The sequence below is a fragment of the Agelaius phoeniceus genome, chromosome 18 (assembly GCF_051311805.1).
Source record: "Agelaius phoeniceus isolate bAgePho1 chromosome 18, bAgePho1.hap1, whole genome shotgun sequence".
Taxonomy (NCBI): Eukaryota; Metazoa; Chordata; class Aves; order Passeriformes; family Icteridae; genus Agelaius; species Agelaius phoeniceus.
In genome coordinates, this window is record NC_135282.1 from 10,724,295 (window position 1) to 10,751,771 (window position 27,477).

Consider the following 27,477-nt stretch of genomic DNA (forward strand, 5'->3'; position numbering starts at 1 on the left):
CCGCCCGCCGCCGCCCGCACCCCTCGGCGGCGCCGCTTCGCCTGCGGCGCGCCCCGGCCCGAGCCGGCCCCCGGCGGGGGGAGGCCCCGGCTCACCTGGAGAGGCGGCGGCGGCGCGGAGGGTGGGGGGGCAGAGCCCCGGAGGGGGAGACGGTGCCCGCCAGCCCCCGCCGGAGCGCCCCTGCCGCGGCCTTTGTCTGCGCTGTCACATGGGCCGCGGTGCGGGATTTAAGCGGGTCTCCGCAGGACATGCCGTGAGCGGCGCGCCGCAGCCCTGCCCGCAGCGGCAGCGCTCCGCCCGGCCGGGGATGCGGCTCTAGCGGCCCCGCGATGAGCGGCTCCTCCATGGCGAAGAGCGAGTCCCGCACTTCGCTGCTGAAGGCGGCGGGGACCCGGCGGGCGGCGGGCGGCCAACCCCAGCCCCGCGGCAGCCGCGTCCGGGACGGCAAAGGACAAGGCGGGCAGATGGGGAGGGAGCTGAGCCAGGAGCAGCTCCCCGGGGAGCCCAGTGCCCGCAGGCCGCTCTGCCACCCAGGCGCCCGGGAGGACGGAGCGAGGGGCGCGGGGAAGCTGTCACATGGACGGGGGGAGAGTCAGCCCGAGCCGGCGGAAGGAGGTCCAAGGAGAGGCAGCGGCAAGGAACCGGTGCGGACATCCAGGCAGCATCACCACCTCCCGCCGCACGCCAGCCACGGTCACCCCCAGGACCAGCATCAGCTCTCAGACAGGGATGGGGAGGAGGCAGAGGAGGACTTTTTCTTCAGTCACAGGCAGAGGTCCAGCAGAGAGTCCCTGAAGCTCTCGGAAGGCGCTTCACCTCTGTCCAAATCCAGCAGCAAGTGCTCCACCAAGTCCAGCGGCAGCGATCGGTCAGTGGAAGCGGATCCCCTCATCCAGCAGCTGCACCCCATGCTCAGCTCGGTCTTTGGCCAGGTAAGGGGCAAAGCGCCCCTCGCCACCCACCCCTCCCTCTCTTCCCACCCGCTTTCCCTCCGCGCCCCCTCCTCCTGCGGCTCACGGACCTTCGGCTCCTCGCTCCGGAGTCCCCGCGCCCCCGGGCACAGCCCGCAGCTGTAAATGCACTGCTTCCTGGCTGCCCCTGCCGAACTTCTCCCGGCGCTGCGGCACGGCCGGGGGCGCTGCGGGGTCGGCCCCGAGGAGGGCTCCGCGCCGGGGACGGGGCGCGGGTCAGAACCCCCGGCCCCGCCGGGCGCTGCGAGGGCGCTCTCGGTGGTGCTGACGGGGGAAGTGCCGGTGCTTTCCCTGTCACCGGGGGAAGTTGTGGCTCTGCCTGCTGAGGGTGAGAGTCAGAGAAGCGGATTTTTAAAAGCTATTTACTTATTAGATTCTATCTCTCTGGCTCCCCGCCTTGCTTTGCTGTATTTGTTTACATCTCCTTATGGTACATTTCTGTACAATCAGCATATGAATCATTTCTGATGGCAGAAGCTGTCAGGAGAAGGTAGTGGGGAGGACGACAAAAAAAAATCCTGACCCAATTCCGAAGCCTTCCCAGTCACTGTGTTAGAATGGAACAGATGCTTTTGGTGTTTGCAAGCTCTTTTGGTACAAAGCTGTCGCTTTTAGCTGCTTTTGGTAGTGAAATTACCCAACACGGTTACCCTCTAAAAATGAAAAGGCAGAGGGAGACTAGCTTGAAATTTTCTTTTAGAGACATCTAGGGATGTTACTGGAAAATATAATCTCTGGGAAGATTAATGTAACTGCAATCTTCCAGAAGCACAGTTATAGGTATAAGCCAGTAGCCTGGGTGGCTAAGTTCCATCCAGCCCTGGAAATGATCGATTAATCCAGAGTTATGATTTCTGGAGTTTGTTATCCAACGATGAGTCTTTTCTTTTTCCTGTCTTTTTTTTTTTTCCTTCCCTTTTTTTTTTTTTTAATGAGTGTTTGGGATGCTTTGCAGGGAGCCCATTCAGACTGAGATTATGGAGAAAATTAGAAAAAAATGTTGTAATTGGATGGAAGGAGATGGTACACCCGTATGTTTAATATGGGAGTGTTGTTGACTTCTGTTCATCTTGACTTCTCCAGATAAAAATCAAAGAACATCTGCTCTCTCCAAAGCACAACACTTTTCCATCCTCACTGGCAGTCTGCTGTTTAGGAATTTTACAGTTGTGTTTAACTTAAAACAAGTATTACCCTCCCTGTGCCAATGGTGCATCCAAAGTATAGATTAAAATTTTGTTGTGACAATAAGGAAGAGCCTGGTCAGCAGATTGATGCTCAACCAAGTTACAAAAGCCATATTCCAGCACCAGGCTTTCAAATGCGTGGTCTTGGCTCTGATTTATGCTGTAGTTCTGAACGAAGTGAAGATGTATCCAAGAAAAAATTTTAAGTCTATGGAGCTGTATGTCCCCAAAGCATCACAAATACAAATTCATGCCAGGTCTCCCACTCATGGAAACCCCTCTGATTTTGAGCTTAGTCCTTACCTGAACAGCACCTTTATTTTACCTGTTCTGCTGCTCGCATTCCAGTGTCAAAAGACAGTTCTGAAAGCTGTAAATGTAGCAAAATTTACCTGTGGTGTTCAACAATGCCCTTCACTGAAATGAGAGAGATATGATTATAATTTTCACTTTTTCACATTGCACCAGTGCTTACACACACACACCAGCATCTTTCTTTTGGAGTGTAGCGTTATTTATTGCATTTTCTCTCTGTATTCATCTCTCACTTGCTTTCTTTGAAGTAACTGTGACAGAATGAAAATTTACTGGAGATTTTAGGACTGACTTTTAGGACTGGGCTGTAGTAGATCCCCTTGTACAGGGGCAAGATGGGGAGCTATAATTTTTTATAATTTAGGATACACAAAGAGCTGGTTATATGAAATATGTGAAGCTTTTTTTTTTTTTTTTTGGTAGTGATATCAAAATCCTGGGATGAATAAAGGCCCAGGTGTAAGTTGTACGGAAATTCTGTCATGGCACAGAATGATACAAATTTTGTTTCTGTGAATGAAGAAATAAATGCCCAGCATTGTGTAAAAATATGTGCAAAGGTTTGAAACAGGCAAGGACTTATACCTGTGGCAGGGTCATAGGTGCAGACATGTCCAGGGTTGCAGTCTGAGGCTGCAGATGCTGTAACACCAGTCTGCTCCACATTGTGATTAGAAGACAGCAACAGCTCAGCAGATAATTCATTTAATATGAAAACTTCTTTCTAGCCCACACAGCCCCGTGTGAAACAGTTAGAACAGTAATTTTGCAGTACCTAGGAGAGGAGCACAGTGATGTATATCACAGCAGCAGAGCACTGTGGTCCAGCAGCATCAGTTTATCTTGATCCAGCTCTACAGATGTGGAACATCATCACCCTGTTCCATGCTGGTGCAGTGATGTGGTCGCAGATGCAGACACTACAGTGGTACAGTAGATACACAGAAAAGATTGCAGAATGGAGAATGTCATTATTGCAGTAACAGCAAAAAGGAGCAGTTCAGGACTAGAGGGTTGTGTCTGAGGGAGACAGATTTGTAGCTGTGCAGAAAAAAAGACAGAGTGAAGGAAGAAGCGCCGTGTTTATATAACCAGCACAGCAATATAGTGCACTGTGGGTGTGTACTCCAGGAGAATGCTAAGATACTGCCAGGATACAGGATGCAGTGATATTTTATTAATTAGGCTTATGCTATATTGGTGCAGTGATGTTCTAATACCATTAAGCAGTAATACTCTTTTAGGATATTTTACCATTTTGTAATTGAGTGGTACACGAATTAAGAAAAGTAGGGTAGTGTAATGATGCATTAAGTATAAGCCAGGATGTCATCTTAGCCTAATGACATGTTTGCACACCAGCTCGGTGCAGCAGTTGCAGAAGAGCACCTGCTGTGGACTTTCTGCTGGGCTGGGATGCAGCGCGTGCAGCTCCGAGCGTCTGGAGAGCTGCACTGACAATGCAGTGGTGTGGTAACGCAGTCCTGGGGCACAGCAGAGATGTGATACTGGTGCCGTGTGGTAGGAGTTTGGCAGTGCATGGGTGTGATAATTGTGGAGTGTTGTAGCCTGACAGAAGAGTTTAGCAGTCTACTGATGTAGTAATACAATATTGCAGACAAGAGCCATTCTGTACAGCAGTGATCACTTCTGGTGTGATATTTGCAAAGGGCTGCGCTGATCTGACAGCACCATCCCGCTGTAGCAGAAGGCAGCAAGTGAAGTATTACCACCATGCCACAGTTTTGGAAGCACAGCTGAGTTAGCAAGAGGACAACGCCACAGACTTACCTGGTGACAGTGCAGTGTGAGTACGGGCTGGTTTTATGCGGGACAGTGGGACAGCAGTGTTTTAAAGTGGCCCTGCAGTGGCAGAGGCTCAGTGCAGTGCGAGAGCAGTGCTGTGATTCACGGGTGTACCTGGCAAGGGATGTGCATATGATAATGCAGCAAAGTGGGAAAATGGCAAGAAAAGGGAGCATGAGGAAGATGTTTCATGTGATTTTGGCCTGATAGGATAGTGTTGAAGTGGCCAAGTGGCAAAAGTGTGTTGTGAAGCATAAGGGAGCATGCTTATTACCCCTGCAGAGCAGAGAGTCCTGTAGTGTCTCTAGTGTGGCTACAGATCACCGTTCAGCAACAGAAGAGGAGTGGTGACCCCTCAGCAGCTGGGATGGCGGGGAGGTGGCAGCCTGGCAGCAAGACACAGTTTATTAATGTGACAACAGTAGCAAGAGCAGCACAGAGACCGGGACAGCAGTGCGGTGGCAGCAGGACCGCAGTGCAAGTTTTGTGGCATTCCTGGGGCAGCGGTGCAGTGGCTGCGGTGCCCACAGTGCAGCAGTGCCACGGTGATGTGGCTGCAGTGCCCACGGTGCAGCGGCCGCCTGGCACCTGGCTCACCACGGCTCTGTGCAGGGACTGCGGCACAGACAGCCACTGGTTCTCATTGCTTCATTCCTCCTGTGCCTCAGTGCTGGCCTAGCTGGCATCTTCAAGAACAGCTTTTTCCGGGCATTTGCTATGCAATATTAATTTGTAAGTGATCCTGCCATGTGAGACCTGAACGTTTTCAGAGCCGTTTAGCTTTCACACCCTACCTGACTGTTAAATTTTTCAGTGAAGTGATTCCCCAACAGTTTTCTGTCAATTGCCTCCGGTAGCATGGGGATCAAAGGGGTCAAACAATTGCCGTAGAGAATCATGAAATATTTACAGGGTTCTGCTGTTAGCACTGTGGCCAAAGGGGCTTTTGTATTTCTATTTGTACAGGGAGGTTAAAGCCTCTCCTGCACCATCTCCCATTCCTGCTTAAATGTCACTGTCCACATTACCATTAAAATAGGGAAGGAATCTTTCTGCATTTCCTGTGAAATTTTCCTTTTATTTTCCTCCTCCGGTCCCCCTTTATTCTTGAGCTTTAGTTCTTAACAGGTTTTAACGGACCTTACAGCAAACTGGGATGACAGAAGTGGCCCCCTTTTGGGACAGAAAATGTGGAAAGCATGTGTGGAAAGCATGTCAAGAACATTCTCCTCTGACCAGCTGAGAGAGTGTAGGGAAAAGGTGCCTTGTCCAGCCTTTCTGGTCTTCTCATCTGCCAGATAACTTTGTTCCCTCCAATGTCTTTGGCTTCAGCTGATTCTAACAGGCATTTTGCCCAAGAGCAGTCACTGCATCAGGACCATTCTTGGAGATCCATCCGTGGAGAAGTAGGAAGCCCTGGCCAGTCCTGCCAGGGTAGAGTGGCTCCTGGCTTAGTAATGGAAGTTTTCATCTGGCCCTGTGTGTTAGTGAGGGAGGCCGCCATGGAAACTTTCATGTGTCACGCTGTGGGGTGGCGAGGTGAAGGTGAAAGGTCTGGGTTTCCAGGTTCTCACATGCTGTGTTGTGCCTGTAAGGCAGGTGAAGCAGTGGCATGTCAGGGCTGGTGACAAACTGAGACAGTCTCTAACTAAACTGCTCATTAACACTGTTAAATCGGCACAGTACTTTGGGGTGAACAGACTTCTGGCTTAGCATGACTGACCGCCGAAGTGGTGCTGGTCCCATGGCACGGTCTTGGCTCGCGTGGAGCATGGAGCGTGGGTGCACAGATTAGGAGGCAGAAAAACCCGGAGAAATGCCGGGTATCCTGCACCGACTTTTCCTCCGTGTTTTATGGCACCTCTGAATGTTTATACCGGCCCCAAAAGGGCCCCTTAGGGCACGGGCGGAGAGGGAAGGGAGTTCCCGTGGCCGCAGGGGACAGTCCCGCGGACAGACCGCAGTATTCCCTCTGTTGCTGCCCGTCCCGCCGGAGCTCCCGGGATCGGTGCTGCGGGCCTGTCCCCCACACGCTCCGCTGCGGGGCTCCGGGACAGCGGGGCTACAGCGGGGCTGCGGCGGCCCCGGCCCGGGCTTCGGCGGCCCCGGCGCGCCCCCGCGCGGCCCCGCCGCCTCGGCCCGGGGCCCTTCCCCGCCCGGCGGAGCCGCCTTGACACGGACCCGCCGCGCTCTGAGTTCCCGGGGCATGCTCTGTACCTGGGCTGCCCGGTGAGTGTGTCAGAGCCGGGGACAGCCCCGCCGTTGCCGTGAAGTAGGTGAGAGCCGCTCCCAGCTGCGTGTTCACAGGGGTCCGGATACCTGCGTGGGGCCCGAACAGCCTGCGTGCTTCCATCCCTGCATGAGTTGCCACAGCCCATGTCCATGCATGTAGATTGACATAAAAAAGCCTTCATATACATGTCTTGTCTATGTACACACAGCCTGCTCGTGCAGCCTCTGCTAAATCTTCTGTGTGGCTTCACAACCACCTCTGTACACGCTTATGCATTCCTGTGCTTAAAACATCGCTCGGCGTTTGTGTGCACACCTGCCTGCTGACACCTGCCACACCTTCCAAGGTACGTCTCATGTTTTTATATGTAATGAACTCAGACACAGAGAAACATTGTTCCACTTGAGCATATCCACTCAGTTCCCCCCTTTGCTCAGCTTGGAGAAAAGTTCATCACATTTATTGCTTGTAAAGAGCTTGAGGGATGTGAGCCAGACATACAGAATCACTAAGGGGCAATGGATAAGCCTCCTGTCTACAGTAGGTCTGCCAGCAAACATTAATCTTTGCCAGTGATTTACTTTTTAAACAAATCTGTTTTAAAAGGCTATAGAAAGACATCAAAATAGAACCAAGCTAAAAGAACATTCATTAAATATTCTGTTCATGAAATATACAGCAGCATGATCTAATGCACTGAAATACACAAACCTTCTGGTTAGATTCAGTTTATCTTTCAAGAGAAAAAAAAGCTTTCAATAATAAATTAATCATCATTTATATAAGTCCACTGTCCATTTTGTTAAGCTTTACCACCTTGATTTTTGTTTCATGCAATCCTGGGTTTCAACACAATGTCAGGGAAGTTTAGCTTTAGATGTAGTGGCTGGGCTGCAGGTTGTCAGCTGAATTAGCTGTGATTCTTTGTAGCATTCCAGCTTCAGTAACTGTTTTTCCCTGATGCGTCCATGAGTGGTATTGATTTCCAATAACAAGCAGCTATATGGTGTGCATTCAGTAAAAGATGTCTAGCTAACTTTGGGCTCCGTTTCAATAATCCTCTGACATTCCTGTGACCTTAGAGAGCAGCAGCAGTGTCCATGAACCTGGGTAATCCTTCAGTCAAATGCTCCACTTAAAAATAAAGAGAAAGAACTGTCCTAGCTATGGTCATATTTAGATTTTTAGTAGCTTTCTGCACCAGCATAAGACCATGAACTCAGTGCTATCCATGAATGAAGACATTAGCAGTATTCTAATATTTCTTCCACCCATTCCTCCCCTAGAGTACTTTGCATCTTGCAACCATCTTTGGAAGGAATACATAGCATTGTTTCATCCCACTCAGGCAAAATACATTCTCTACATTTGGAAGGAACAGGCAGTGGTGTAACATTGGGAAGCATAATGTCACAACAGCTGAAGGCAGGAAGTAGAAAAACGCCAGCAACCTCAATGTGTTCTGCTGAAATAAACCACAAATTGTTTAGATACTTTGGGACCAGTTGTGTTGAGGCATAGTCAGAGACCTGGGATACACAGTTTGGCCTTTTTAAAGGTGCTGTCAGATCCTTACTCAAATTAGAAGTGAGGCAGATCTCTGTTTTAGGGTGGCAAATCTCACATAATGCTGAGGGTTGGTTTGGACTATTTTGTTGATATTGGTTTCCATGCCTCTGCTCATCTGATGATCAGCCACATTTTCAGTAGCACCTCAGTGTGCCAGCTAAACAGTGACCCCCTGTCCCTCTTGTTTGCAAAGAGGTGAAAGAGCCAGGCAGAATTAGCTGCTTTTGCAGTAGTCACAGTTGGATGGAGTGCAACAAAATTCCCATATTCTGGAGCAAAGACAAGGAACCACGTAAGGTTTATTTTAAACAACCTCTGTGTTCCATATACATGACAAATCCTCACAGCAGCTTCTGAGCTGTCAAGTTTGTACTTGTCTTTTTGTAGCCCATTGATGATCTTTAGGATCATCATCAGCAAATATCCACAGTACATTGTGGTCTGGGCAACGCATCTCCTGTGTGGGAACTTGGAAGTTGGGCTAATGCAAAATCCTTGGATCAGATCTGCAGGGAAGGTGTCAGGAGAAAGCACGTTCCCATCTATTTTCATCTGATGCAAAATGAAGGCAGCTATTTACAGACAGAGCTGTTCTAAACAGAAGTTGACAGGCAGTCCAGGCTTTGTTACCTTGAGAGAAATAGAAAATATCCTCAGTTTTTTAAATAAACATTCTGTTGTTTGTGATTGATTATGATCCAATTGCTCTATGGAGGAGAATATTATGCACAGCATGAGTCAGCAACACTTTCCTCCTGGAACAGATGACAGCAAAGAAAGTTCCCAAACTCTCTGCAGAATTCCTTTCCCTAGATGAGAACTTGGACTGCATCCACCAGTACCTGCTTGTGCCTCCCCTTGAGGTGGACCTGTACTTGTCTGACTGGCATGTGGAACCATCCAAGGTTCATTTGAGGTTAGAAGACACAACTCAATGTGCAGCAAAAGCACTTGGGAGCTGATGCAGAAGAAGAAACAGAAATCAGTCACAGAAGTTCATAGTGCCAGTGCATGTTCCAGTGGTTGGGAGCTTCAAAATGAGGTCCTTGACAGAACTGGCAACAGGAGGATGTTGCCCACTCCAAGTGGTTGGGCTCATCTGAGGTCGTTCAGTAGACAAGACAGTTTCTGTAAACCTATACATTTCCTGTAAAATACAGATCTGTAGCCACCAGATAAAGGGTTATTGGGAGCAGATTTGAAAGCTACTAATCCATGTGTGCACTTTCCACTCTGGTGTAGGAAAAAGTACAACAAAAATTCCTGCCCTGTTAGGATAAATAAAGTAAGGGGATGTATTTTAATATACTAAATGTTTAAAGCATTTAATGGGCTCTTGGTAGAACTATGGACTTCAGTGAAAAGCTACTAGGAAAGAGTTTCCCCTGCTTTACTATACAATACCCATTACCTACTGACATTGCCCTGTAGCAGTATTTATGTTGTGTTCAGAACAATAATGTAATGTTCCAGCACATGAAGAACTGTGCACTGAAACAGGCCTAGCATCTGAACAGTCCCCATACAAATCCATACTTCCACTGAAAATTTTTGCCAAGCAAAGCTACAGTTTGATAAGCAGTCACATGTTTTGGATTGATTTTGTTTTTTCTGTTGTGTCTGTTGGATATTTGCTGCCACTAGATAAAGCTTCTGGCACCTGCCAAATGATTAGCTATGAGGAGTTCCAACATTTTCCTATGAAATGAGCATTTCTGCCAAAGGTGCCAGCCCAAAGCACAGTACTGCTGCTTTTTAAAGTATCCAGACATATTAAACCACCTAAATCATTCCTTGTTCAATGCCAAGTCAGCCAGCCTTCTCCTTTCCATGTGTTCAGGTCAGTCAGTGTGCCAAATGCTTCTTTCCCATGGGCTGACACCTTGCTCTGTGCTAAGCTGCATCCCTTGAGGTCTCTGCTCTCCACCTGGGACCTTGGGAGAAAGGGAGGGATGGATGAACAGCAGCAAGACTTGCATTTCACAAAGTTCTTACAGATTTTTAGAAAGTTTACAACAGAGACACAGACCTTAAAAGAACAGTGTGATTGCCACAAAGAACTGTGTGGGAAAACCAGTATACATGCATGTGCAGCCCTCCCACATGCATACTGACTACCCCAGATATAGGCATACCCACAGATCAGCACCTACACAGAAATGTTTCTGACACACTTATTCTCAGCATCCTGTTCTCTTACAGCAGCGTCAGTTGGAGGAAGGGAGAAAATATGTTCCTTCTAACCTAATCTTCTAATGACCTTTCTGCCAACTCCACTTTCCTTGCCTATCTTTAAGCTACCTGTGGTGGTGATGGGAACAAGATCCCAATGTAGAGAGATTTTCCTCCTCAGAGCTCAGCGGGGGCTGTCTGCTAGATTGTGGTGTCCTGCCCAGTTGCTCTTAAGAGAGTCAGAGTAAATAAGGAGATAAAAAAATTGCTTATGATTGCATCTCTTGGGCCTCTTGCAGCTCCACTAGAGTTCTTACAGAGTCGAAGGATTGTGTCTGTGCTGTAAATCTGGTGCACATGGGCTCCCATTCCCTCTTCCCTTCCTGGACTGTGAATTCCCTGCCAAGCCTGGCAGGAGGTCTCAGCCCTCTCACTCTGCCCTGCACGTTTCCTACAACTGCCTGTAACTGTAGGGAAGAAAAGCTGGAGAGAAGGCAAACACAGTGATGGCTGTGGCTGGCTCTGAATGCTCTGGTACAAACCAGTATTTAGAGGGTCACCATCTCATTGAGAGGCTTTTAGAGCTCAGTAAGACACACTCCACAGCTCTATTCCAAAGCTGTCCCACAATAGTCTGGGAACTGTGATGGATTTTTCTGGCAGGAGATGTCTGACTCCCTTTCTTTCCCTCCCTCTCTCTGGGACAATGTGGGAGATGGGCACTTCTCAGTTGCAGGGTGTTCCTGGCCTCCATGCTTCCTGTCAGGGAGAGATTCATTAGCAGCAGAAAGGCAATTCTCTCTCCTCTCTGCTCTGGAATTGAAGTCATTTGTCTCAGGAAGGAGCCCAGGCGCCTCACTCGCTGTGTGGCAGCTTCTGCTCAAGGGAGACAAGCACTTCGTCAATAAACAAGGAGCCTGGGGAATGGCTCCGGCTGACAGAGGACATTATTAATGACTGGCACTTTGTCAGAGGGTAGATCAGCCTCCCATTAGCTGCCTTAAGAGGGAAAAGAGAAATAGGGCCAAAGATGGAAGCCTGAGAGCAGCTGGGAGTTTCAGCATCTTCCTGCAAAGACCCCACTGCAAGGCCCAGGGCTGGCACAGCCCCCAAGGAGTGACTGTATTTTTCCTCAGCATCTCCTGATGAGGGAGACAGGCCCAGCTCAAGAAGAGTTTTACTTTCCACCCCAGCATGGGTGGGCTCTGCTATGGAGGTCTTCCCCTCTGTCCCCCTCTCAGTCTGCCCTGGGTACAAGGGGCAGACAAAGAGTGTTTTCCAGCATGTTCTGCTGCAGCTTTTTGTTTTGGAGAGCCTGTGGACCTTTGTGCAGCTCCTACCAACATCATCTAATGAAGAAGGCATTCAGGGAATCTGAGGGGAGGCTGAACCACTGCCTTCAGTCTTGGGAAGCTGCAAGTACAAGGAAGAGCAAGAAGCACCATTCCCTATGGCCATGCACTTCTGTCTGTGACTAACTGGAGAAGCTGCAGACTTTTGTCATACTTAGACTCCTAGACTCATCTCCTTAGGTGGAAGAAGCCTCTAAGCTCTAAAGCAACTGTTGAGTCACCTTAGAATCATACTTAATTTGCCACAGCACCATCAGGGTGGAAGGAGAAATCCCTGCTTTGTTTTGACATTGACAGTTCATCCTTTGTCCTACAGCCCTAGAGCTGCCAGGAGAGCGAGTTCTTGGCTCCTTCACAAAAAGCATGTGGTGCAAGTCCTCAGCCTATGGAGCAGGTCTTTGTAGAAGCTTTTGTTTGGAACTACACTTGCAAACAAAGATGTGAAATCTTTCAGTTCAACACCAGTGTCCAAGCAGCCTGCTGCATATCAGGGTGTAAGATCAGTGTCATCCTGGTCCTTAGCTCTTCATACTTCTTATCACTGTGGAGCTGCAGCTGTGGTGCCTTCACAGCTAAAGGTGCATTCACAATCCTGCTCAGATACTGTTGCCTGAATGCTCTTATGCTCAGTCTGAGATCAGGAAAAAAATATATTGGGAACTCATCCCTTTTATTTCAGAGATTATTCTACACTACAGGCATAAAATCCAAAATTTAGAGCCAGCTCTAGGTTCAGGTGCCTCTTATTTATTCCAGGACTTGGGCTCTTGCAAATGAAATGGATGGATCTGACATCAAAATTCTTTGATTCACATTATCTAACCTAGGGCTGTTTAGATTTAAGATTGGGGTTGAGCCCATCTTTAGCAGACTTGTACTGGTTAAACTGCCAATTGATTTTTACTTGCAGAAAGCTGGAAAAACTTTACTGCAAGACTGGCTCAACATCTCTCCCTTGTGGTTAAATATTACTGTCCTGGGGCTGAGAGTGTTGTAGGGTCCCAGGACTGCTGTTTCCAGTCCTGCTTCCACCGTGACAGAATAAAAATCAGACACTTCTAGGTCTGCTGGTATTTATAAGCTGAAACAGGTCCCACCCAGATAAATTGGTCCATTTCTGCTCTGAAAGGAGCTGTGGTCTGCTCCAAGCCCCTAAGTGGATTGCCTTCTGGCCAGCCTAGGGCTGTGGTGATTGAAAAGCCAAGAGGAGTTAGAAGGGGGGTGGGTAGGGATGCAGTGTTTAGAGGCTGTGTGGACCCAAACTAGCTAGATTCACAGAACTCATCACTGAAATCACTTCTTGCATTGCCTCTCTGTTTTAATTCTCCCTGAAACAGCCCTCTCCTATGAGTGAAACAATCTTGCCTGCAGATTGAGGGGGGTGGGAGGGATTTGAACATTAATCTGATGTAGATTATACATCCGCCTCCCTCTCTCCCCCCTTCTCACTCACTCTCTCTCTCCCTCTCTTTCTGTCTGTTTCTCTCCCCTCCCTCTCCTTCCTGCTTCATCTCTTCAAGAAAGTGAACATAAAGTAAAATACGGAGAGAGAGAGGCAGAGAGAGAAAAAGCTCCCTGAAGAGGGAAAGCTCCAGCAGCCAGTAGCTGTTTGGATTTGCCTGGTGCTGCCTTTCTTGCTTTGCTCCCAAGGAATACCTTTAATGGGATCAATTGCTTCAGTTCCTTTATAACCAAGTCCACCGGAAAGGCAGCCTCAACATATTATGGGCAACTGTGTGAAGTCTCCTCTGAGAAACCTCTCTAAAAAGGTATGTTCCCTGAACTGAATCAATCCAGCCCTGCTTCTTGGGATGGGTGACACTCTGGGCAGATGAGAATGGGAGGTGGGAGAAACACAGAGATGAGTATGAAGGGTTCAGCTTCTTCACCAGACTTTTTCTGTAAGAGCTGCTCATGCAAGTGCAGCCAGTAGAGCCCAGGATGCTCAGAGCCATACTGTGTATAAATAAATGTGTGTGTAGGCTCGTGTCCTGCTCACTGTGTGTGTGCAGCTCTCCTCTGAGTATGTGCAAGCATGTGCTTGTTGATGTGCACAGTGTGCTGGCACACTCCTGTCAGGGCAGGACTGAGCTTGTGCTTGTGCTTGAGTAATCACGTGTGGCATGGGTTAGGGACATAAATGCATGTATACATGAAGGGTCATGTGTCTGTACATGTTACCATTGTGTGTAAGAGTATGCACACCTATGGGCCCATCTGAGGTACCTGTGTGTCCTTAGCCCTTTACATCTCTACACAGGCATCCTGAGTGCCTGAGCAGGTTTGCTGTGAGTGCAGAAGGCATTTCTGTGTATCACACACATGCCCTTGCTTGTATGGCACTGTGTGTGCTCACCTGCTGGTGCATGTCCTCACAGAAGTCTGTGTGTAGACATGCACATGTTTTTTATGTCTATCCATCCTTGCATATGAAACAATTAGATTTGGTATGTGTTTTGGGTACAAAAGCATGTTTTTCTCTCTGTTCTGCTTGTCCATGCATCTGTTTGTGAGTGGATACACTGGGCCCTGGCTGTGTGTTTGTGCATCATGTTGCACATCAGCGTGGCCAATGTGTCTCCATGCTTGGGCCCAGCTGGACTTTGTGAGCTGCCACATGTATCAGTTAGGCTTCAGCCCACAGTCTACTCTGTGCTGAGGTTTTGCAGTGGTCCTGGGACAAACTAGATTCAGGAATAATTCTGCAGTTATGGACTGGGTTGAAATGGGAATGACATGCCCCAGAAACATTTCTTGTTTGACTGAGGAAGACCTTACAGCACTGTGTACCTGTCAGCCACACAGTTCTCACTTGGCATTGCTGCAAATCTAATAGCTCAGCAAAAAGCTATGCAGTTCATTCTCCATAAATGATAAAGTTATGCTGATCATCCAAAGAATTGCAATGAGATGCTGCCTCTGTGGAGACCTTGATGACAGTGAAATGCCACTGCCATCAAGATGCTTTATCCAGGAGAGCTTGCCACCTGGGAAAGCTTCTCTGCAAGGGAGCTGTCTGGGAGAGAGAGGACCTCCATCGTAGAGTTTCTTTTGGCTGCATTTTGGCCTCTTCTGTATAGAAACACAATTTGCTTGTTATCCTGGCTGTTGTAAACAAAGCCAGTAATGGCACAGTGCTGCTGTGGGGGAGCTGGGATACTTGATGAGGGAATTCATCACCAAGCAGTTAGGCAGTGCTGAGACCAGTCCTAGGTCAGGGTGACCTGCAGGGAGATGTAGAAGTAGCTGAGGTTCACCCAAATGTTGCACATATGAAAAACCAACTTGGTTGCTTGTAGGTCGCCTTTAACTTGGAATAAAAGGAGTTGGCTGCAGCTGTACAAGGCGATTGCAATTAAAGTCTGACAGGTAGCCAGGCTGCTTGAATCGAAATAGATTCAAGAACCTGTAAATTGTGTTGTCAGTCTTTGAGGTAATTTATGCTTTTATTCCTAAAAGCTGCTTTGAATAACTCACCTTGTGCCTAGTTACAAGGCCTGGGATGTCAGGACTGCAGAGAAAAAGTTTTGAAGCTGAATCAGAGAATTTCTCAGACATCACTCTAGTGAGCTATGAAATAAGGCACTCATCCTGACAGGTCCTGGTACTCTGCCACTCTTTTCATTGCAACACACGTGATTATACTGGAGACTTTGCAGATCAGTCTTAACATTGCCCAACTTCACTTGGCTGTTATATGATCCCAGTCATTTTTCTCAATTTTACTTTGAGCAAACTCATTTTGCTAAAAAGTTAAAGAGGAAGGACTGCAGACAACATGTGTGGAAGCTGCTCTTGGGTGACAGTCTGAACTCTTTGAATGCATGATTTCAACCCAAAATTTGGGATTCACTCCTGGGCACCAGGTGGCTTGGTCTAGGTCTGGATGACACCAGGGTACCTTGCTTGTTCAGGCTGTGACTCCCTGTCTGTTGTTGGTAGCTTCAGTTTCTTGTTGTCACGTTGTCCCCCCAAGTGATTGTGGAAGCCATCCCAGCTGCTTTTCCCTCCAGGAAATACTGCAGGAGATATATATATATCTATATATATATCCAGGAGATACTGCAGTTGGGATCGAGGCCTCTGTTGGCTTGCTGTTCTGCAAAGTCCCTCTGACACTCAGACTGGAAATGAAGGGAATCCTGGTGTGCTTCTGCTGTGCAGAAATTAAAAGCCTTGGCATCCAGGTCCCTCACTTTACCACAGCTCTCCACCACTTTGGCCATCTCTCGATCAACCAGGTCTCTTCCCACTCCATAATCTGCTGGTCTGACACAGCCAAGGGCTGGACTTGGCCAGGAAGGTTAGTGGTCCTTTGCTAAGAAGGGACTGGGAAAGCCTGATCTCCCCAGTCCTATTCTTGCATTTTCTTTGTCATGCATACTGCTGTTTCCCCTGTAATGGGTAGCTGATGTTCTTTGCCCCATACCAATATCACAGCTCCCTTGCCCTCTCTTCTGCGATGTAGAAGGAGCATGGTGAAGGGAACTTGAGTGGATATTTGCAGGAGAACCTGTGAGACTGCTGGCAGAGGGAACATTGAATGCCATAAATCCTGTCTGCAGTGACAGTGCAGGGCAGGCAGCCTTGCTGAGCTGTTCACCTTGGTATTCTGGCACTGCAGCAGTTTGTCTGGTCACAGTCCTCAGTGGCTCTTGGCAACTGTTTTGTCAAACTGGCAACCTCTATTGAGACAGAAAAATAATGGGATGACTATTATGAGGTACTGCTGTATTAGCTTGGTAATAAACTATTGACTGGAAATGTCAGCAAACAAACATTTGGGGCTGTGGGGTTTTGCATCCTTCATGTGGCTTCACTGGAATTAAACACTGATGTGGGGTATTTAAGTGATTCATATTATTTGGTATATTAAACTGAAAAATGTGCCAGGAAATAAAGCTAATAATTTTGAAAATACATTGCACTGATGTCACAAAGCTGTGTAGCTCAACACAGATGTCTTGACATTTAGCTGAGCTAGTAATATGCCATTCGTGGATGGATGCTCATCTTTCAGTTTTCTAAGGACAAGTGTCCTATGTGTCAGAATTAATCAGAGACCAATTCCTTTCTCAGCCACGGCTGCAATGAAAATGCTTTTCTGCTTTATCATTTTCTTTCTCCCTGGCTTGCTTTTTGAGTTATTTTTGTTTTGATGCTTGATATTCACATGACATTATACATGAGCAGATTGGTGTAAGACTGTGTACAAAAAGGCAAATTACAAACCATGCATGCAATGTAATAGCACATGACAGACACAGCAAGTAGATACAATAGTCTCAGACAAGTGTGAATGGGGGGTGTTTGTGTCTGGTCTTTTAGCCTGAAAATTTACCTCGGGCTTTCAGGAAAGGGTTAATAGAGACAATGACAAGTGACAGAGCTTCTCTGATCACCCCTGGGAACGCTGGCTGTAAAAGTAGAATCATTCCTGAAGAGGAATCTAATGTATGATTAATGTTTATTCTGTAAAACCAAGGGTCCTGTGGGTTGTGTTGGCTTTTTATAGCTGCATGGGAATATCAGGATAAGAGGTTTTTTGCAGAGCCAGGGAAATGCATTTCTATAAAAGGAAAGCAGCGCCTCCTTATAAAATCCAGTGCTGGATTCTGTTCTGGAGCCTTAGCTTAGCAGGACGTGTGCACTTAGAAAATGTGCAAATGCAAACACTCAAAAATGTTGTGCCCGTGTCTGATCTCCACTTTGGGACTGTCAGTGATTAAAAGAGGCCAAGGCAGTAAGTGCCTCAAACCCTGAGGATGTAACTAATTAGTAGCTGCACAAGGCAGCGTGAGCCTGCAGTTGGCAGGGCCACCTGATGCTGTAAATGGTCTTCTGAAAACGTGATCAAGCGTGTGATGCTGTGTGAGCCTGTGCAGTGGCTTTGTGCAGCTCTGCCGGGTCTCCTGGGGATGCCCTGGCAGGTTTGCCCGGGGCACGGGCTGGCACACGTACTGTTAAGTTGGGATGTGCTTGTCCTTTGCAGCTCATTCAAGGCAGTGTTAACTCCGGGGCTGACTGTGGGAGTGTGGCACTTTGGGCTGTGCCTGGGTAGATGTGAGCAGTGCTGAGAGTTTGATGTCATTTCAAAGAGAAATTCTCGTGGTTGGTTGTTATTTCAGCTTTTGAAAGTGAACTCCTGGACTTACTGCTTCTGTACAAATCCGAATAGGCCGGTGGGGGGGACGCAGTGTGCACCAGATGAAAGAAATTTAGCAATTATATCTCTGCGAGGCGGTTCAGTAAAACTTCAGAGGAACGAGATGGGGAGGTAACATCCTCTGTTGTGTTGTTTGCTTGCTGCTGGTTGGCTGGGAAGATCCGCCATGACGAGAAGACGAGCTATAAAGCTGTCCAGACGAGCGAAGAGGGGTCGTCGGCTGGCGAGTACCAGGGTCCGCTCATGGTGCTGGCCCAGAACTGCGCCGTCATGCACAACCTGCTGGGGCCAGCATGCATCTTCCTGAGGAAGGGCTTCGCAGAAAACAGGCAGCCTGTACGTAAGTTACACCCAGCGGGGCGAGACACGCACAAAGCCACGTGGACGCGAGTCGGGGATGCGGAGCCGCCCCCGTGCTCCGTCTGCGTGCAGCTCTGTAACTCCCAGCCCTGGATCTCGAGTGCAGCTCCAAGTGCAGATACAGTCGCAGGCAAATGTCTAACCTGAAGGATGTGCAGATATCCTTGTGCCTAAACACCAAGAAAGGAAGATTCTAAACTTGCAGCTATGGAAAATAGATTCGAGTCTACACTCGAGTAGCCATAAACATATGAATTCATGAAAAGGTTTTAGGACTTCAGGACTTGCATAATCATATGGACTCAGGAAGAGTCCAGTGCTCAAAGCTGTTATTCCAGCAAGACACCCATCTCTCATTCCCAGGCTCAGATTAGCATTTAAAGCCTAAATAGCCAGTTAAATGCAAATCAGGGCATCTGTATTGGGAACAAGCTGTCCATATTTGATACTGTTCCTATCAGTTCACAGTGAGCACACTAGTACCAGCAGATATAAGCAGACAGCTGCCTCCTCACAGATACCCAGACACAATCTCTTGTGCACTGGCATACCCAGCCTGACACTGCAGCAATCCCAGCCAGTTAAACTGAGGAACATCAGGCTTTCCTTATATTTGCAAATAGTGCCAGGCTACCAAATGTTATTACCCTCCCACATGGAGAGAAAGAAATAGCAAAACCACTTCAATTCATTCAGTCACACCTATCGTAACTAGGTGCTCATATGCATCCAATGTATGCATTTTTATACAAAAAATAAAAATATGTGCTTGTATGTATGCATCCCAATATCGTATCTTTACAAGAACTAAAACATATTTTTGCCCCATAACATTCTACTTCCACAATAACATGAATTTAAAGACAAACAAAATTTAATATGATTAACAAACCTTTTATGGATATGTATTAGTGAATTGTGCATTGTCAGATATTCACCCAGTGCCTTCCATGTTCTTGTAGTGAAACAAAGCTTACCCCAATTGCCTCAGAACCAGAGGTTTATTGCCTCTGTAAGAAACCTCTGCTTTACTTGTGTGTTGATATGGTTATCTACAGCTGTAGGAGACATGTAGGTCTTTATTTCTGAAACCTCTGCTTCAACCAACAACTCAAAAAAGAGTAATTATTTGTCATTATTGATCAAAAGGCTTTTGTTCTTCCTAACCTTCAGCCACTGCGTGATCACACAGTCCCTGTGCCAGGTCACTAAAACATGAAACACACTCTTGCACAAGTACACTTGCTGACCTGCACAGAGCCACCTGTCACAGGAGATAGGTCCAGCTCCCTAGTGGACAGCTGGACAAGTGTCCATCCTGCTTAGGCCATGGAAGCTCACTGTACCCTGAGAGGTCTCCAAAATAGGATTAGTGATGTCTCTAAGTACCCTGATGTAGAATAAGTGCATCTAATACAAAGCTTTACTTTTACTGACTCTCTAGGCCAACAGGATTTCTTGTGCATAGAACAGAAATAAATGAGAGTAAGACCATTAAGTATAATGGACTCAGAGGGGGTCACCTCTGCTCATATCTAGGATCTTAACTCTTGGAATAGTTTTATTCCTCTTCCCATATGTTCTCCGAAAGCTTTAGAGTGATTCAGCCCATTTTATCCCAAGCAATTTTACTCCTTAATCATTTTAGGGGATCTTTCAAATTTAAAACAAAAAACCTCTTCCTGTTATGTTAGTTATTACTTGAGTCAGATTTTTAGAGGGACATAAACCCTCCCCCTCCTTCTGCATTTGCGGTATCTGGCAAATGCAAATTCTTTGGTGTGCAAAATTAGTGCTGAAGGTTCTGACAGGTGTCACCAATGTCAGTTACAATGTGGTCTTCAGTGAGGGAGGAGGAGGAGGAGGAGGAGGAGGAGGAGGAGGAGGAGGAGGATGGTCTTGTGAGGACTGTACTGATGGAGGGCCTGGGTCCTACCCTGGCCACTGTCACAAGACAGCAGCTACTGTGGGTGAGTCATGGCACCCTTTGCACTGCAGTGCTGGCACTCACAGCTCTGCACCTGCACCTGCTGTGCACCCAGCCTCTGTCTCCAGGGATCAGTGTTTGCACTCCATGGAATAAAGTGCACAAGGTGCTGGAACTGATTGTGGGTGGTTTTCTTCTGTTATTTTATCTAAGGCAGGAGGGCAATTATGCCTCCTGCATCCGGTCTGAGGAGATTGAATTGCTTTATTACTTGGTATTGATGAAAGCAGAACAAATGGGATGACATGTTTGAAAATACCAGGTCTGTGAAGGATGAAACAGCAGAGCCAGCACGCTCTGACAGTTCCATCCAGCACAGAGATGCCTCTGGGAAGGTTATGAGTGGCAAGCTGGTCATTTCTCTGGCACAGCCCACTTCTGCACAGACGTAAACCAGTGTGTGTCCTAGTTTGCTACGCACTCCGAGCAGCTGCCATTAGAGTTTCCAGAGGAGCCTGTGGTTAAATAGCAAAGGATCATCCTTCTCAAACTGATCAAAGGCACCGTCTCCAGGCACATGGGGTGAGGCTGGAGGACACCTGGAAGGCAAGGAGAAACTCCCCACAGTTGAGGGGAAAAGCCGAGAGTGAGACGACAAAAGAGATCGCGTTTCTGTGTTTCCAAATTCTCAGATGTTTTGGATTTGCCTGGGAACCATGAGAGGAATTAGAAAGGGCATTTAAACCAGAAAGCAGTGCATTTCCATGCTCATCTCTTCTTCCTGGTGCAGTGTTGGAGCTTTCCTATACTCTTATTTCCTCCCCCTTCTTCCAAGAAATTCAAATTGGATGTTTGAAGTTGCAGTGTTTCCTGAACATGGTGAATCCTTGTCCTGTTTCATTTGTGGATGACCTTGATAATGTATATGTTGTGTGTCTGCCTTCATGACTGGTTTCAAAATGCTTGTATATGGAGTTGAGGCTGGGGGGAAGGGGGAAGTTACTGCCTTTTTGTGGGGACAGATTGTAGGAGATGTCACTGAGACATTGACTGTGAGAGACCTCATGGCTGTTGCTGTCCTGCCAGGAGGACAGAGATCAAGCAGTGATCTGAGCAGATGATAGTCTAGACCTGCTGGTTACAAGGACTGCTTCCAGCTGCTTTGATCTGTGTGTATCAGCAGGAATGGCAGTAGAAATACAATCAGAGCTCCAGAGGAGATCATAACTGCCACAGGGACAGTCTCTGCTCCAGAACTTGGTGCTGGGGAATGATGAAGCAGCTTCATGAAGTCACCAATAATACCATCAGTGGGGAGGCCACAAATCTTGCTGTGTTGGTCCAGGTCTATTCTGTTCAGGGACCACCTGTCTTCCCCCTGTCCACCAGATGAGAGGGAGAGGGCTTGCAGAGAAATGTGTGCAGGTTAACACCCCTCTCTTTGGGAAGGAAAGCTGGGAAGCCTTCCTAGGTAGATGGTATTAAACATGTCATCACCTTCTTGTTTCTTCTCTCACTTTCTGGCTTGTTCCAGAACCCTTTGTACCAACAAGTGCTATTTTGAAACTATTTTGTGGCCAACAAATGTCTTTAACAGAATATGTTCTCTTTTTGCAGGATAGAGAACTGCGTCCGGAAGAAATTGAAGGTAAAATTTGTTGTTCCTTCTTTGTCCTCTTTCTCCCTGCCCAGTGAAAATCTTTTGGCTGGCCCTTTCATGGTGGCCCCCATGGGTTAAAATTATTTGGGGCAAATCAAGGGAAATGATTACTGGAATAATCCCAGTAACAGAAATAATGTATAAAACTGAAAGAGTTCTGACTGTAAGGAATTTGCATCCATTCCATATTCTTCAGGGTGAGAGGATAAGTAAGTAATGGGATATTGGCTGTTAGGGAACTGCTGTCCCTCCAGCTCCCACAGAAAGTGTTGTGGGGCATGATACTATAATATGGCTCCAAGGAAGCTGGTTTACCTGCTAATCCCTACAGTGAGGGGTGTATAATAGACTGCAGAGGTAAATGTTGGAAAAACTTACTAGTTGCAGTTTCTTTAGGAAGCACAGTTCAGCAATGAAATGTTTGTGACACTCGTAGTCCAAGCAAGCTTTCCTGCCAGGAATGGGCCAGCAGCACTGCTGACAGAAGAGCTTAACTTTGCTGCAGTCATTGCCTCATGTAGGGAGATCTGGTGGGAAAATACTGAGTATCTTAGAGAGTCTGCCTTCATAAAGTGCAGTTTATTCTGGGGAGTTTTCTTGGAAAAGGTATTTCAAGCTGTCACTGACAATATTGTTCTTCCTTTCCTGCAGAATTAAGAGAAGCCTTTAAGGAGTTTGATAAAGACAAGGATGGGTTTATTAACTGCAGGGACCTGGGCAACTGCATGCGGACCATGGGCTACATGCCCACTGAGATGGAGCTAATAGAGCTATCCCAGCAGATCAACATGAACTGTGAGTAACACACACCCAGCTGTACCTGCCTGTTGCTGCTGTGCCCTGCATCATTGCCTCAGGCTTTCTTGGTCTCTGGCTGCCTCTTTTCCTTTGGAGTTTTTCCCTCTCTTCTTTGGTTCTGATTTTCACTTCTTATCATCTCTCCTGTTTGTTTGTGGTACCTAAAGTCAATGCCTTTGTTTTTGCTTATCAAAGGGGCTGTGTGGACTGTACTGTATATGGGAACAGTGAGTGGAAGTTGTCCTTCATGCTTATGTTGTCAGGTGTAAAACTGCCCTTAGTGTGTGCAGTCAGGCACCGGTGCACAGGTCCTGTGTGTTGTCACATTGAAGCTGTTGTCAGATGGTGTCTGACTGAAGAGCAAGCCTGGGAAGATGGGGATGCTTCATTTAGATGGGTGATGGATGGGCTGTTGGTGTGTGGTGGTTTTTTGTGTATCTGTTGTGTGCCTGGGGATGGGCTGTGAGCGAGCTGTGCTGGCAGCGTCAGATGGGAGCATCTGCTGCAGTCATGGAAAGATGTGACAAATGCATCTGATTCACTGTAACTGTGTTTGTGACCCTTGTCTTTCACCATTGTTTTTGTCAGCTCTCATCTGTGGCAGTGCAGGGTATCACCCTCAGCCAGGTGGGAAGAGGCATATTTAGTGCATGTTATTTCTGACACAGGATTATGTTAAAAGGACAAAGTACTTGGTCAAGGGAAGGAGAACAGCTGTGACATATGCAACCAGTCACACACAAAAGCAGCTGATAACCTGGCACACAAGTGCTTGGGAATTTGAGAGTGTTGCTGACAGCTCTCAGGGCACTAACAAGTCAAAGAACTAATACAATGAATAAACAGTTGGACATACATTAGCTGCTGTAATGGAGCAGGACTGCACCAGTGCTGCAGGGCAGTGCCCAGGCTCTGCAGGGATGTCGTGCTGTGCCCTTGCTGTGCCCTTTGGCACAGGCACAGCAGAGTGTTGCTGTAAGCACTAGAACGATCAAGCCTCTGATACATACTGTGTGATGCAATAAGGGTGTGACAGTCCATGGCAGCCTAGGATGGAATAACTTGGGCTCATTCTGCCCAGCCCATAATCCAGAAAATACAGGGTAAAACTACCTCTCCTTTTACTTCCACTGTCCCACACCTTCTGTGCTTTGCTTCCTGGAGGGCCAAGCGCTCTCTGGGGCACACAGAAATGCAAAGTGAGTGCTGGTCTTGGCTAACTTATGGAGTTCTTACACACAATCTTTCATTTTGTCCCAAGTGGGTGGCCATGTGGATTTTGAAGATTTTGTTGAGCTGATGGGACCAAAACTTCTAGCAGAGACTGCAGACATGATTGGTGTAAAAGAACTCCGTGATGCCTTCAGAGAGGTGAGTGATCCTTTCCGCGTGCTCCCAGAGAGGTGAGCAACACAAGACAGGATAGAGAGAAGACTCACTGGAGAAGAGAAGAGAAGAGGAGGAGGAGAGAGCAGCACAGTGGAAGATCTAGAAAGAGCCCAGTCAGGCATGGAATAAAGGAAGAGCAGAGAACATTGCTAAGATAAGGGAACTCTTGAGGCAAGGAAAAGAAAGGCTGGTGCAGACAGAGCATTTGCAAGGGTTTTCTGAGGAGGAAAGACAGACTGGATCCAAAAGAGGAAAAGGAGAGACATGGAAGGAATGGAGAAAATACAGAGCGCTTAGGAGCAAGGCAGTACAAAAACCAGTCCAGAGCAAGATCTGTTTCCATTAATTGTATTTCCCCTGCTGGTCTTTTTCATGTACTTGCAGTTTGACACCAATGGAGATGGGGAGATCAGCACCAGTGAGCTGCGAGAAGCCATGAAGAAACTGCTAGGGCAGCAGGTGGGTCACCGGGATATTGAAGAGATCATCCGGGACGTGGATCTGAACGGAGATGGGCGTGTTGATTTTGAAGGTGAGAAGGGATCAATGCTCGCTGTCCATCTCCCCTGGAGTGAATCAGAGTCTCAGATCAGAAGCTGAAGTGGAAGACTTGCATGCTCAGGGCCCATGGTTCTGAAGTATGGAGAAAAAATAACTTCATTTTCTCAGTCAGATGAATTGTTCATTTGTGTATCATTTCTTGCTGCATCTCAGTTGCCATTGGGTCTCCATAATTCTAGCATGGTAAGAGATAGAATCTGTTATACAGAAACAGATCCTGGTGCACACATGCTGTGCCTGCCATTGTTTTACGGGGCATTTTCCTTTTTTTAAATCTATTGCGAGAGCTGTGGGGTGGCTGAATTGCTTTGGAGAATGCATTGCATCTTTCATTTCCTCTGGCTCACCTTTGTTATATGCCTTTATAGAGAATTTGTTTCTGGACCTTTATGCCAGAAGATGGTCATGTGCCAGCTGTGCTCACTTATACTGCAGATATCTGATCCCTAGGTGTCATGTTAAATCCTAGAGATAATTAATTTCTTCTCACAATTTTCATGCCAGAAGGACTTTGAAAAATAAGAGTGGTTAGGCTTCTATCCTAGCCATTAGCTGTGGCAGGAGCAATATTAATAGAGCCTAGGGTTTCTGGCAAGGAAGCAGTTGATATCAGACAGCTAAGAAGATATAAGAGCTGGAAGGGTGTGAGAGTGTGGCAGGCTGCTTTTTTCCCTGGTAGAAATCCAGATGTCCCTTTACAGTAAGGGTGAAGTACTTGAACTATGAAATTAAAGTAAAATTGACATAATCTTTTTGGCTCAGTGTATTCCTGGGTCTCCTACATTACAAGGCATCTCAGTCCTCAGGATTACTGGAGCCTCTGAGGGCTTTGAAAATATTAGAATACCACCAGTATCTTCCTAGAAAGTATCTGGTAGCTGCAGTTGTTCTAATGCACTGGCTGATTATATGACAGAAGCTCTCCTTGTTTCCCACAGCTAAATTATGTTAGCTAAAATACATGAAATGCTATCCCAGTATCAATTTCTCTGTGAGTTAGCACTTTAGTTGTCAAAGGACACCTCTATCAATGGAAAAGGAGAAGTCAAGGGGGTAATTTCCACTGCCCTCTTCTTTGCAGAGTCATTAGTTCCTCAGCAATTCAAGTGCCGAATGAGAACACATTTATATTTGATGGCATTTACACTCAATTTGAACAACTGCAATTGACTTCACAAACTGCAGGGTAGTCAAGAAATAGATCCAGGGTATCCTTACAGTTAACATGTATCTTTAAAAACAAGAAGTCCCTTAAAGTAAGCTTTTCTCTGCAAGAATGCCAGTATAGATACTGGCACAACTCTCATGCTCTCCCACACTGGTATCTCTGTGAAGTGGCAAGCTTACTAAGAAATCATACTGTGTTCCCAAAACTGCATATCAAGGTTCCCTGAAGTTACAGTGAAGGGAGACAATGCTGGCTGTAGTGTTGCACAAAGAGTTGCTTGTGCAAACAAGACCGTAGGTGGTTGGGAAGGAGTCCAAGGCAATGAACTGACCTGCTGGAGGGATCTTATCACCATATCAAATGCAAGGATTAAAGCCCACGTTGTGTGAGCTCTCAGGGCCAATCTCAGAGTGCACAGGCTTTGCTGGCAGCCTGGGGACTCCCGGTCTCACCCTGGCTGCTGTCTCCAGTGGATGAGAGCTGGGCTGGGGACCATGGATGCCTTCTGGTTCAGAGCTCTTTGTGTTGTTGGTTGCAGAGTTTGTTCGCATGATGTCCCGTTGAAGATTATTCTCAGCTAAAGAAGAATCAGCACCTTAGAGAGGGCAGAAGAGGACCTAGCTGGAGCATCTAGCCCCGATGTTCCTACGTGAAGGTTTATCGGCTGGCTGCAATTAGGACATTGCAAGATGACCTGCTGCTCCTCCCTCATGGTGGTCCCCATGCCCCTCCACCCTTTCACACTGTGAAAGACTTGCAACTTCCTACAACTGGAACCATTCCTTGAAGAAGATTGCAGGAAACTGCAGAGCCAGGACTTGCCATGATGCTTTCATGGGATATTTGCAACTTTAGACTCCTCCTCCCCAGCTTTATTCTCCCACCAGCTGCTGCAAAGCAAAAGCAGGAGAAATCCTCTTGGCTTGGTGGATGAGAGCAAAGCCATTGGGACTGGTGGCAGCCTCAGGGCGTGCTCTGCACTTCTTGGTTTCCCTTGGTGAACCGTGTCTGTGTTTGCTGTCTCAGTGTGTGTCTGTCTGTGTGGAGTTATTTATGCTTCCCCAACACTTATTTGCATCTCCTGTGGTTATGTTTACCAAGAGCAAATTCAAATATATGTCTTGTGGGGGGAAAGTGATAAATATGCACGTTGAAATGATGTGGAGCCTGGATGTCCCTGTGACAGGTGGTGACCGTGCTGGGGGAGAAGGGCTTGGGCAGATGCACACCCCAGGGTCTGCACCAGGATCCAGAGGCAAGTCCTTGCTGCAGAGAGGGGAGTCAGTGCTGGCCACTGTGTCAGGACTCTGCCCTCCCTCCCACTGTCCCCATGGCCAAGGGGCATGGAGGTGCCTCACAGTGAGGGCAGTGCAAAGGGTCCCCATCCACTGGCATGGGCACAGGTGAGAGCCCCTGCAGTATTGTGGGAAGGAGAAATGGGAGAAAGGGCCCAAAGAGGAGCTGGGTGGGAAGGGGACAAGCAGCAATAGCCAACCTCACCCTTTTCAGTTCATTTTAAACACAACTGTGAGCACATTTATGGTGGGGCCATGCTGTGGGAGCTGAGCTGTAACTCCACTGGTGTTGGGGATTGGCTGGGAGCTTCCTTGTGTGGCAGTGCCCTGCTTTCCAACCTCTTCACACTCAGAAATGCTGCACATGTCTGCAGCAGTGACAACAGCAGCCTCCAGGCCCAACCAGCTGCTTCCAAACAGATCAAATCTTACCCTCCTTTTCCCAAGATGCTCCCAAGCTACCACTCCCTTCCCCTACTCTACCAGACCTACAGACTCACTCACAAGTTGCCAGGATTAATTTCTGTTTGGCTTCAAATGGCTTAAAA

At 47.4% G+C, this 27,477-nt stretch overlaps 1 protein-coding gene across 5 annotated transcripts; it reads left to right on the forward strand.

The window, feature by feature from the left end:
• CABP1 (calcium binding protein 1) lies at positions 1–26,793 on the forward strand. Of its 5 annotated transcripts, none has more exons than XM_077187936.1 (8): positions 795–932; positions 13,126–13,374; positions 17,931–18,107; positions 21,676–21,706; positions 22,370–22,513; positions 23,778–23,887; positions 24,290–24,437; positions 26,173–26,793. In XM_077187936.1, the coding sequence occupies exons 2-8, from the start codon at positions 13,330–13,332 to the stop codon at positions 26,196–26,198; spliced, it is 681 nt and encodes a 226-aa protein (XP_077044051.1). In that variant the 5' UTR covers positions 795–932; positions 13,126–13,329; the 3' UTR covers positions 26,199–26,793. The 5 variants fall into 5 exon arrangements, with proteins under 5 accessions (XP_054501812.2, XP_054501814.2, XP_077044051.1 ...); XM_077187937.1 differs by lacking the exon at positions 795–932 and adding an exon at positions 4,070–4,280; XM_054645839.2 differs by lacking the exon at positions 13,126–13,374 and having other exon boundaries at positions 20–932.
• The last annotated feature ends 684 nt before the right edge of the window (positions 26,794–27,477 follow it).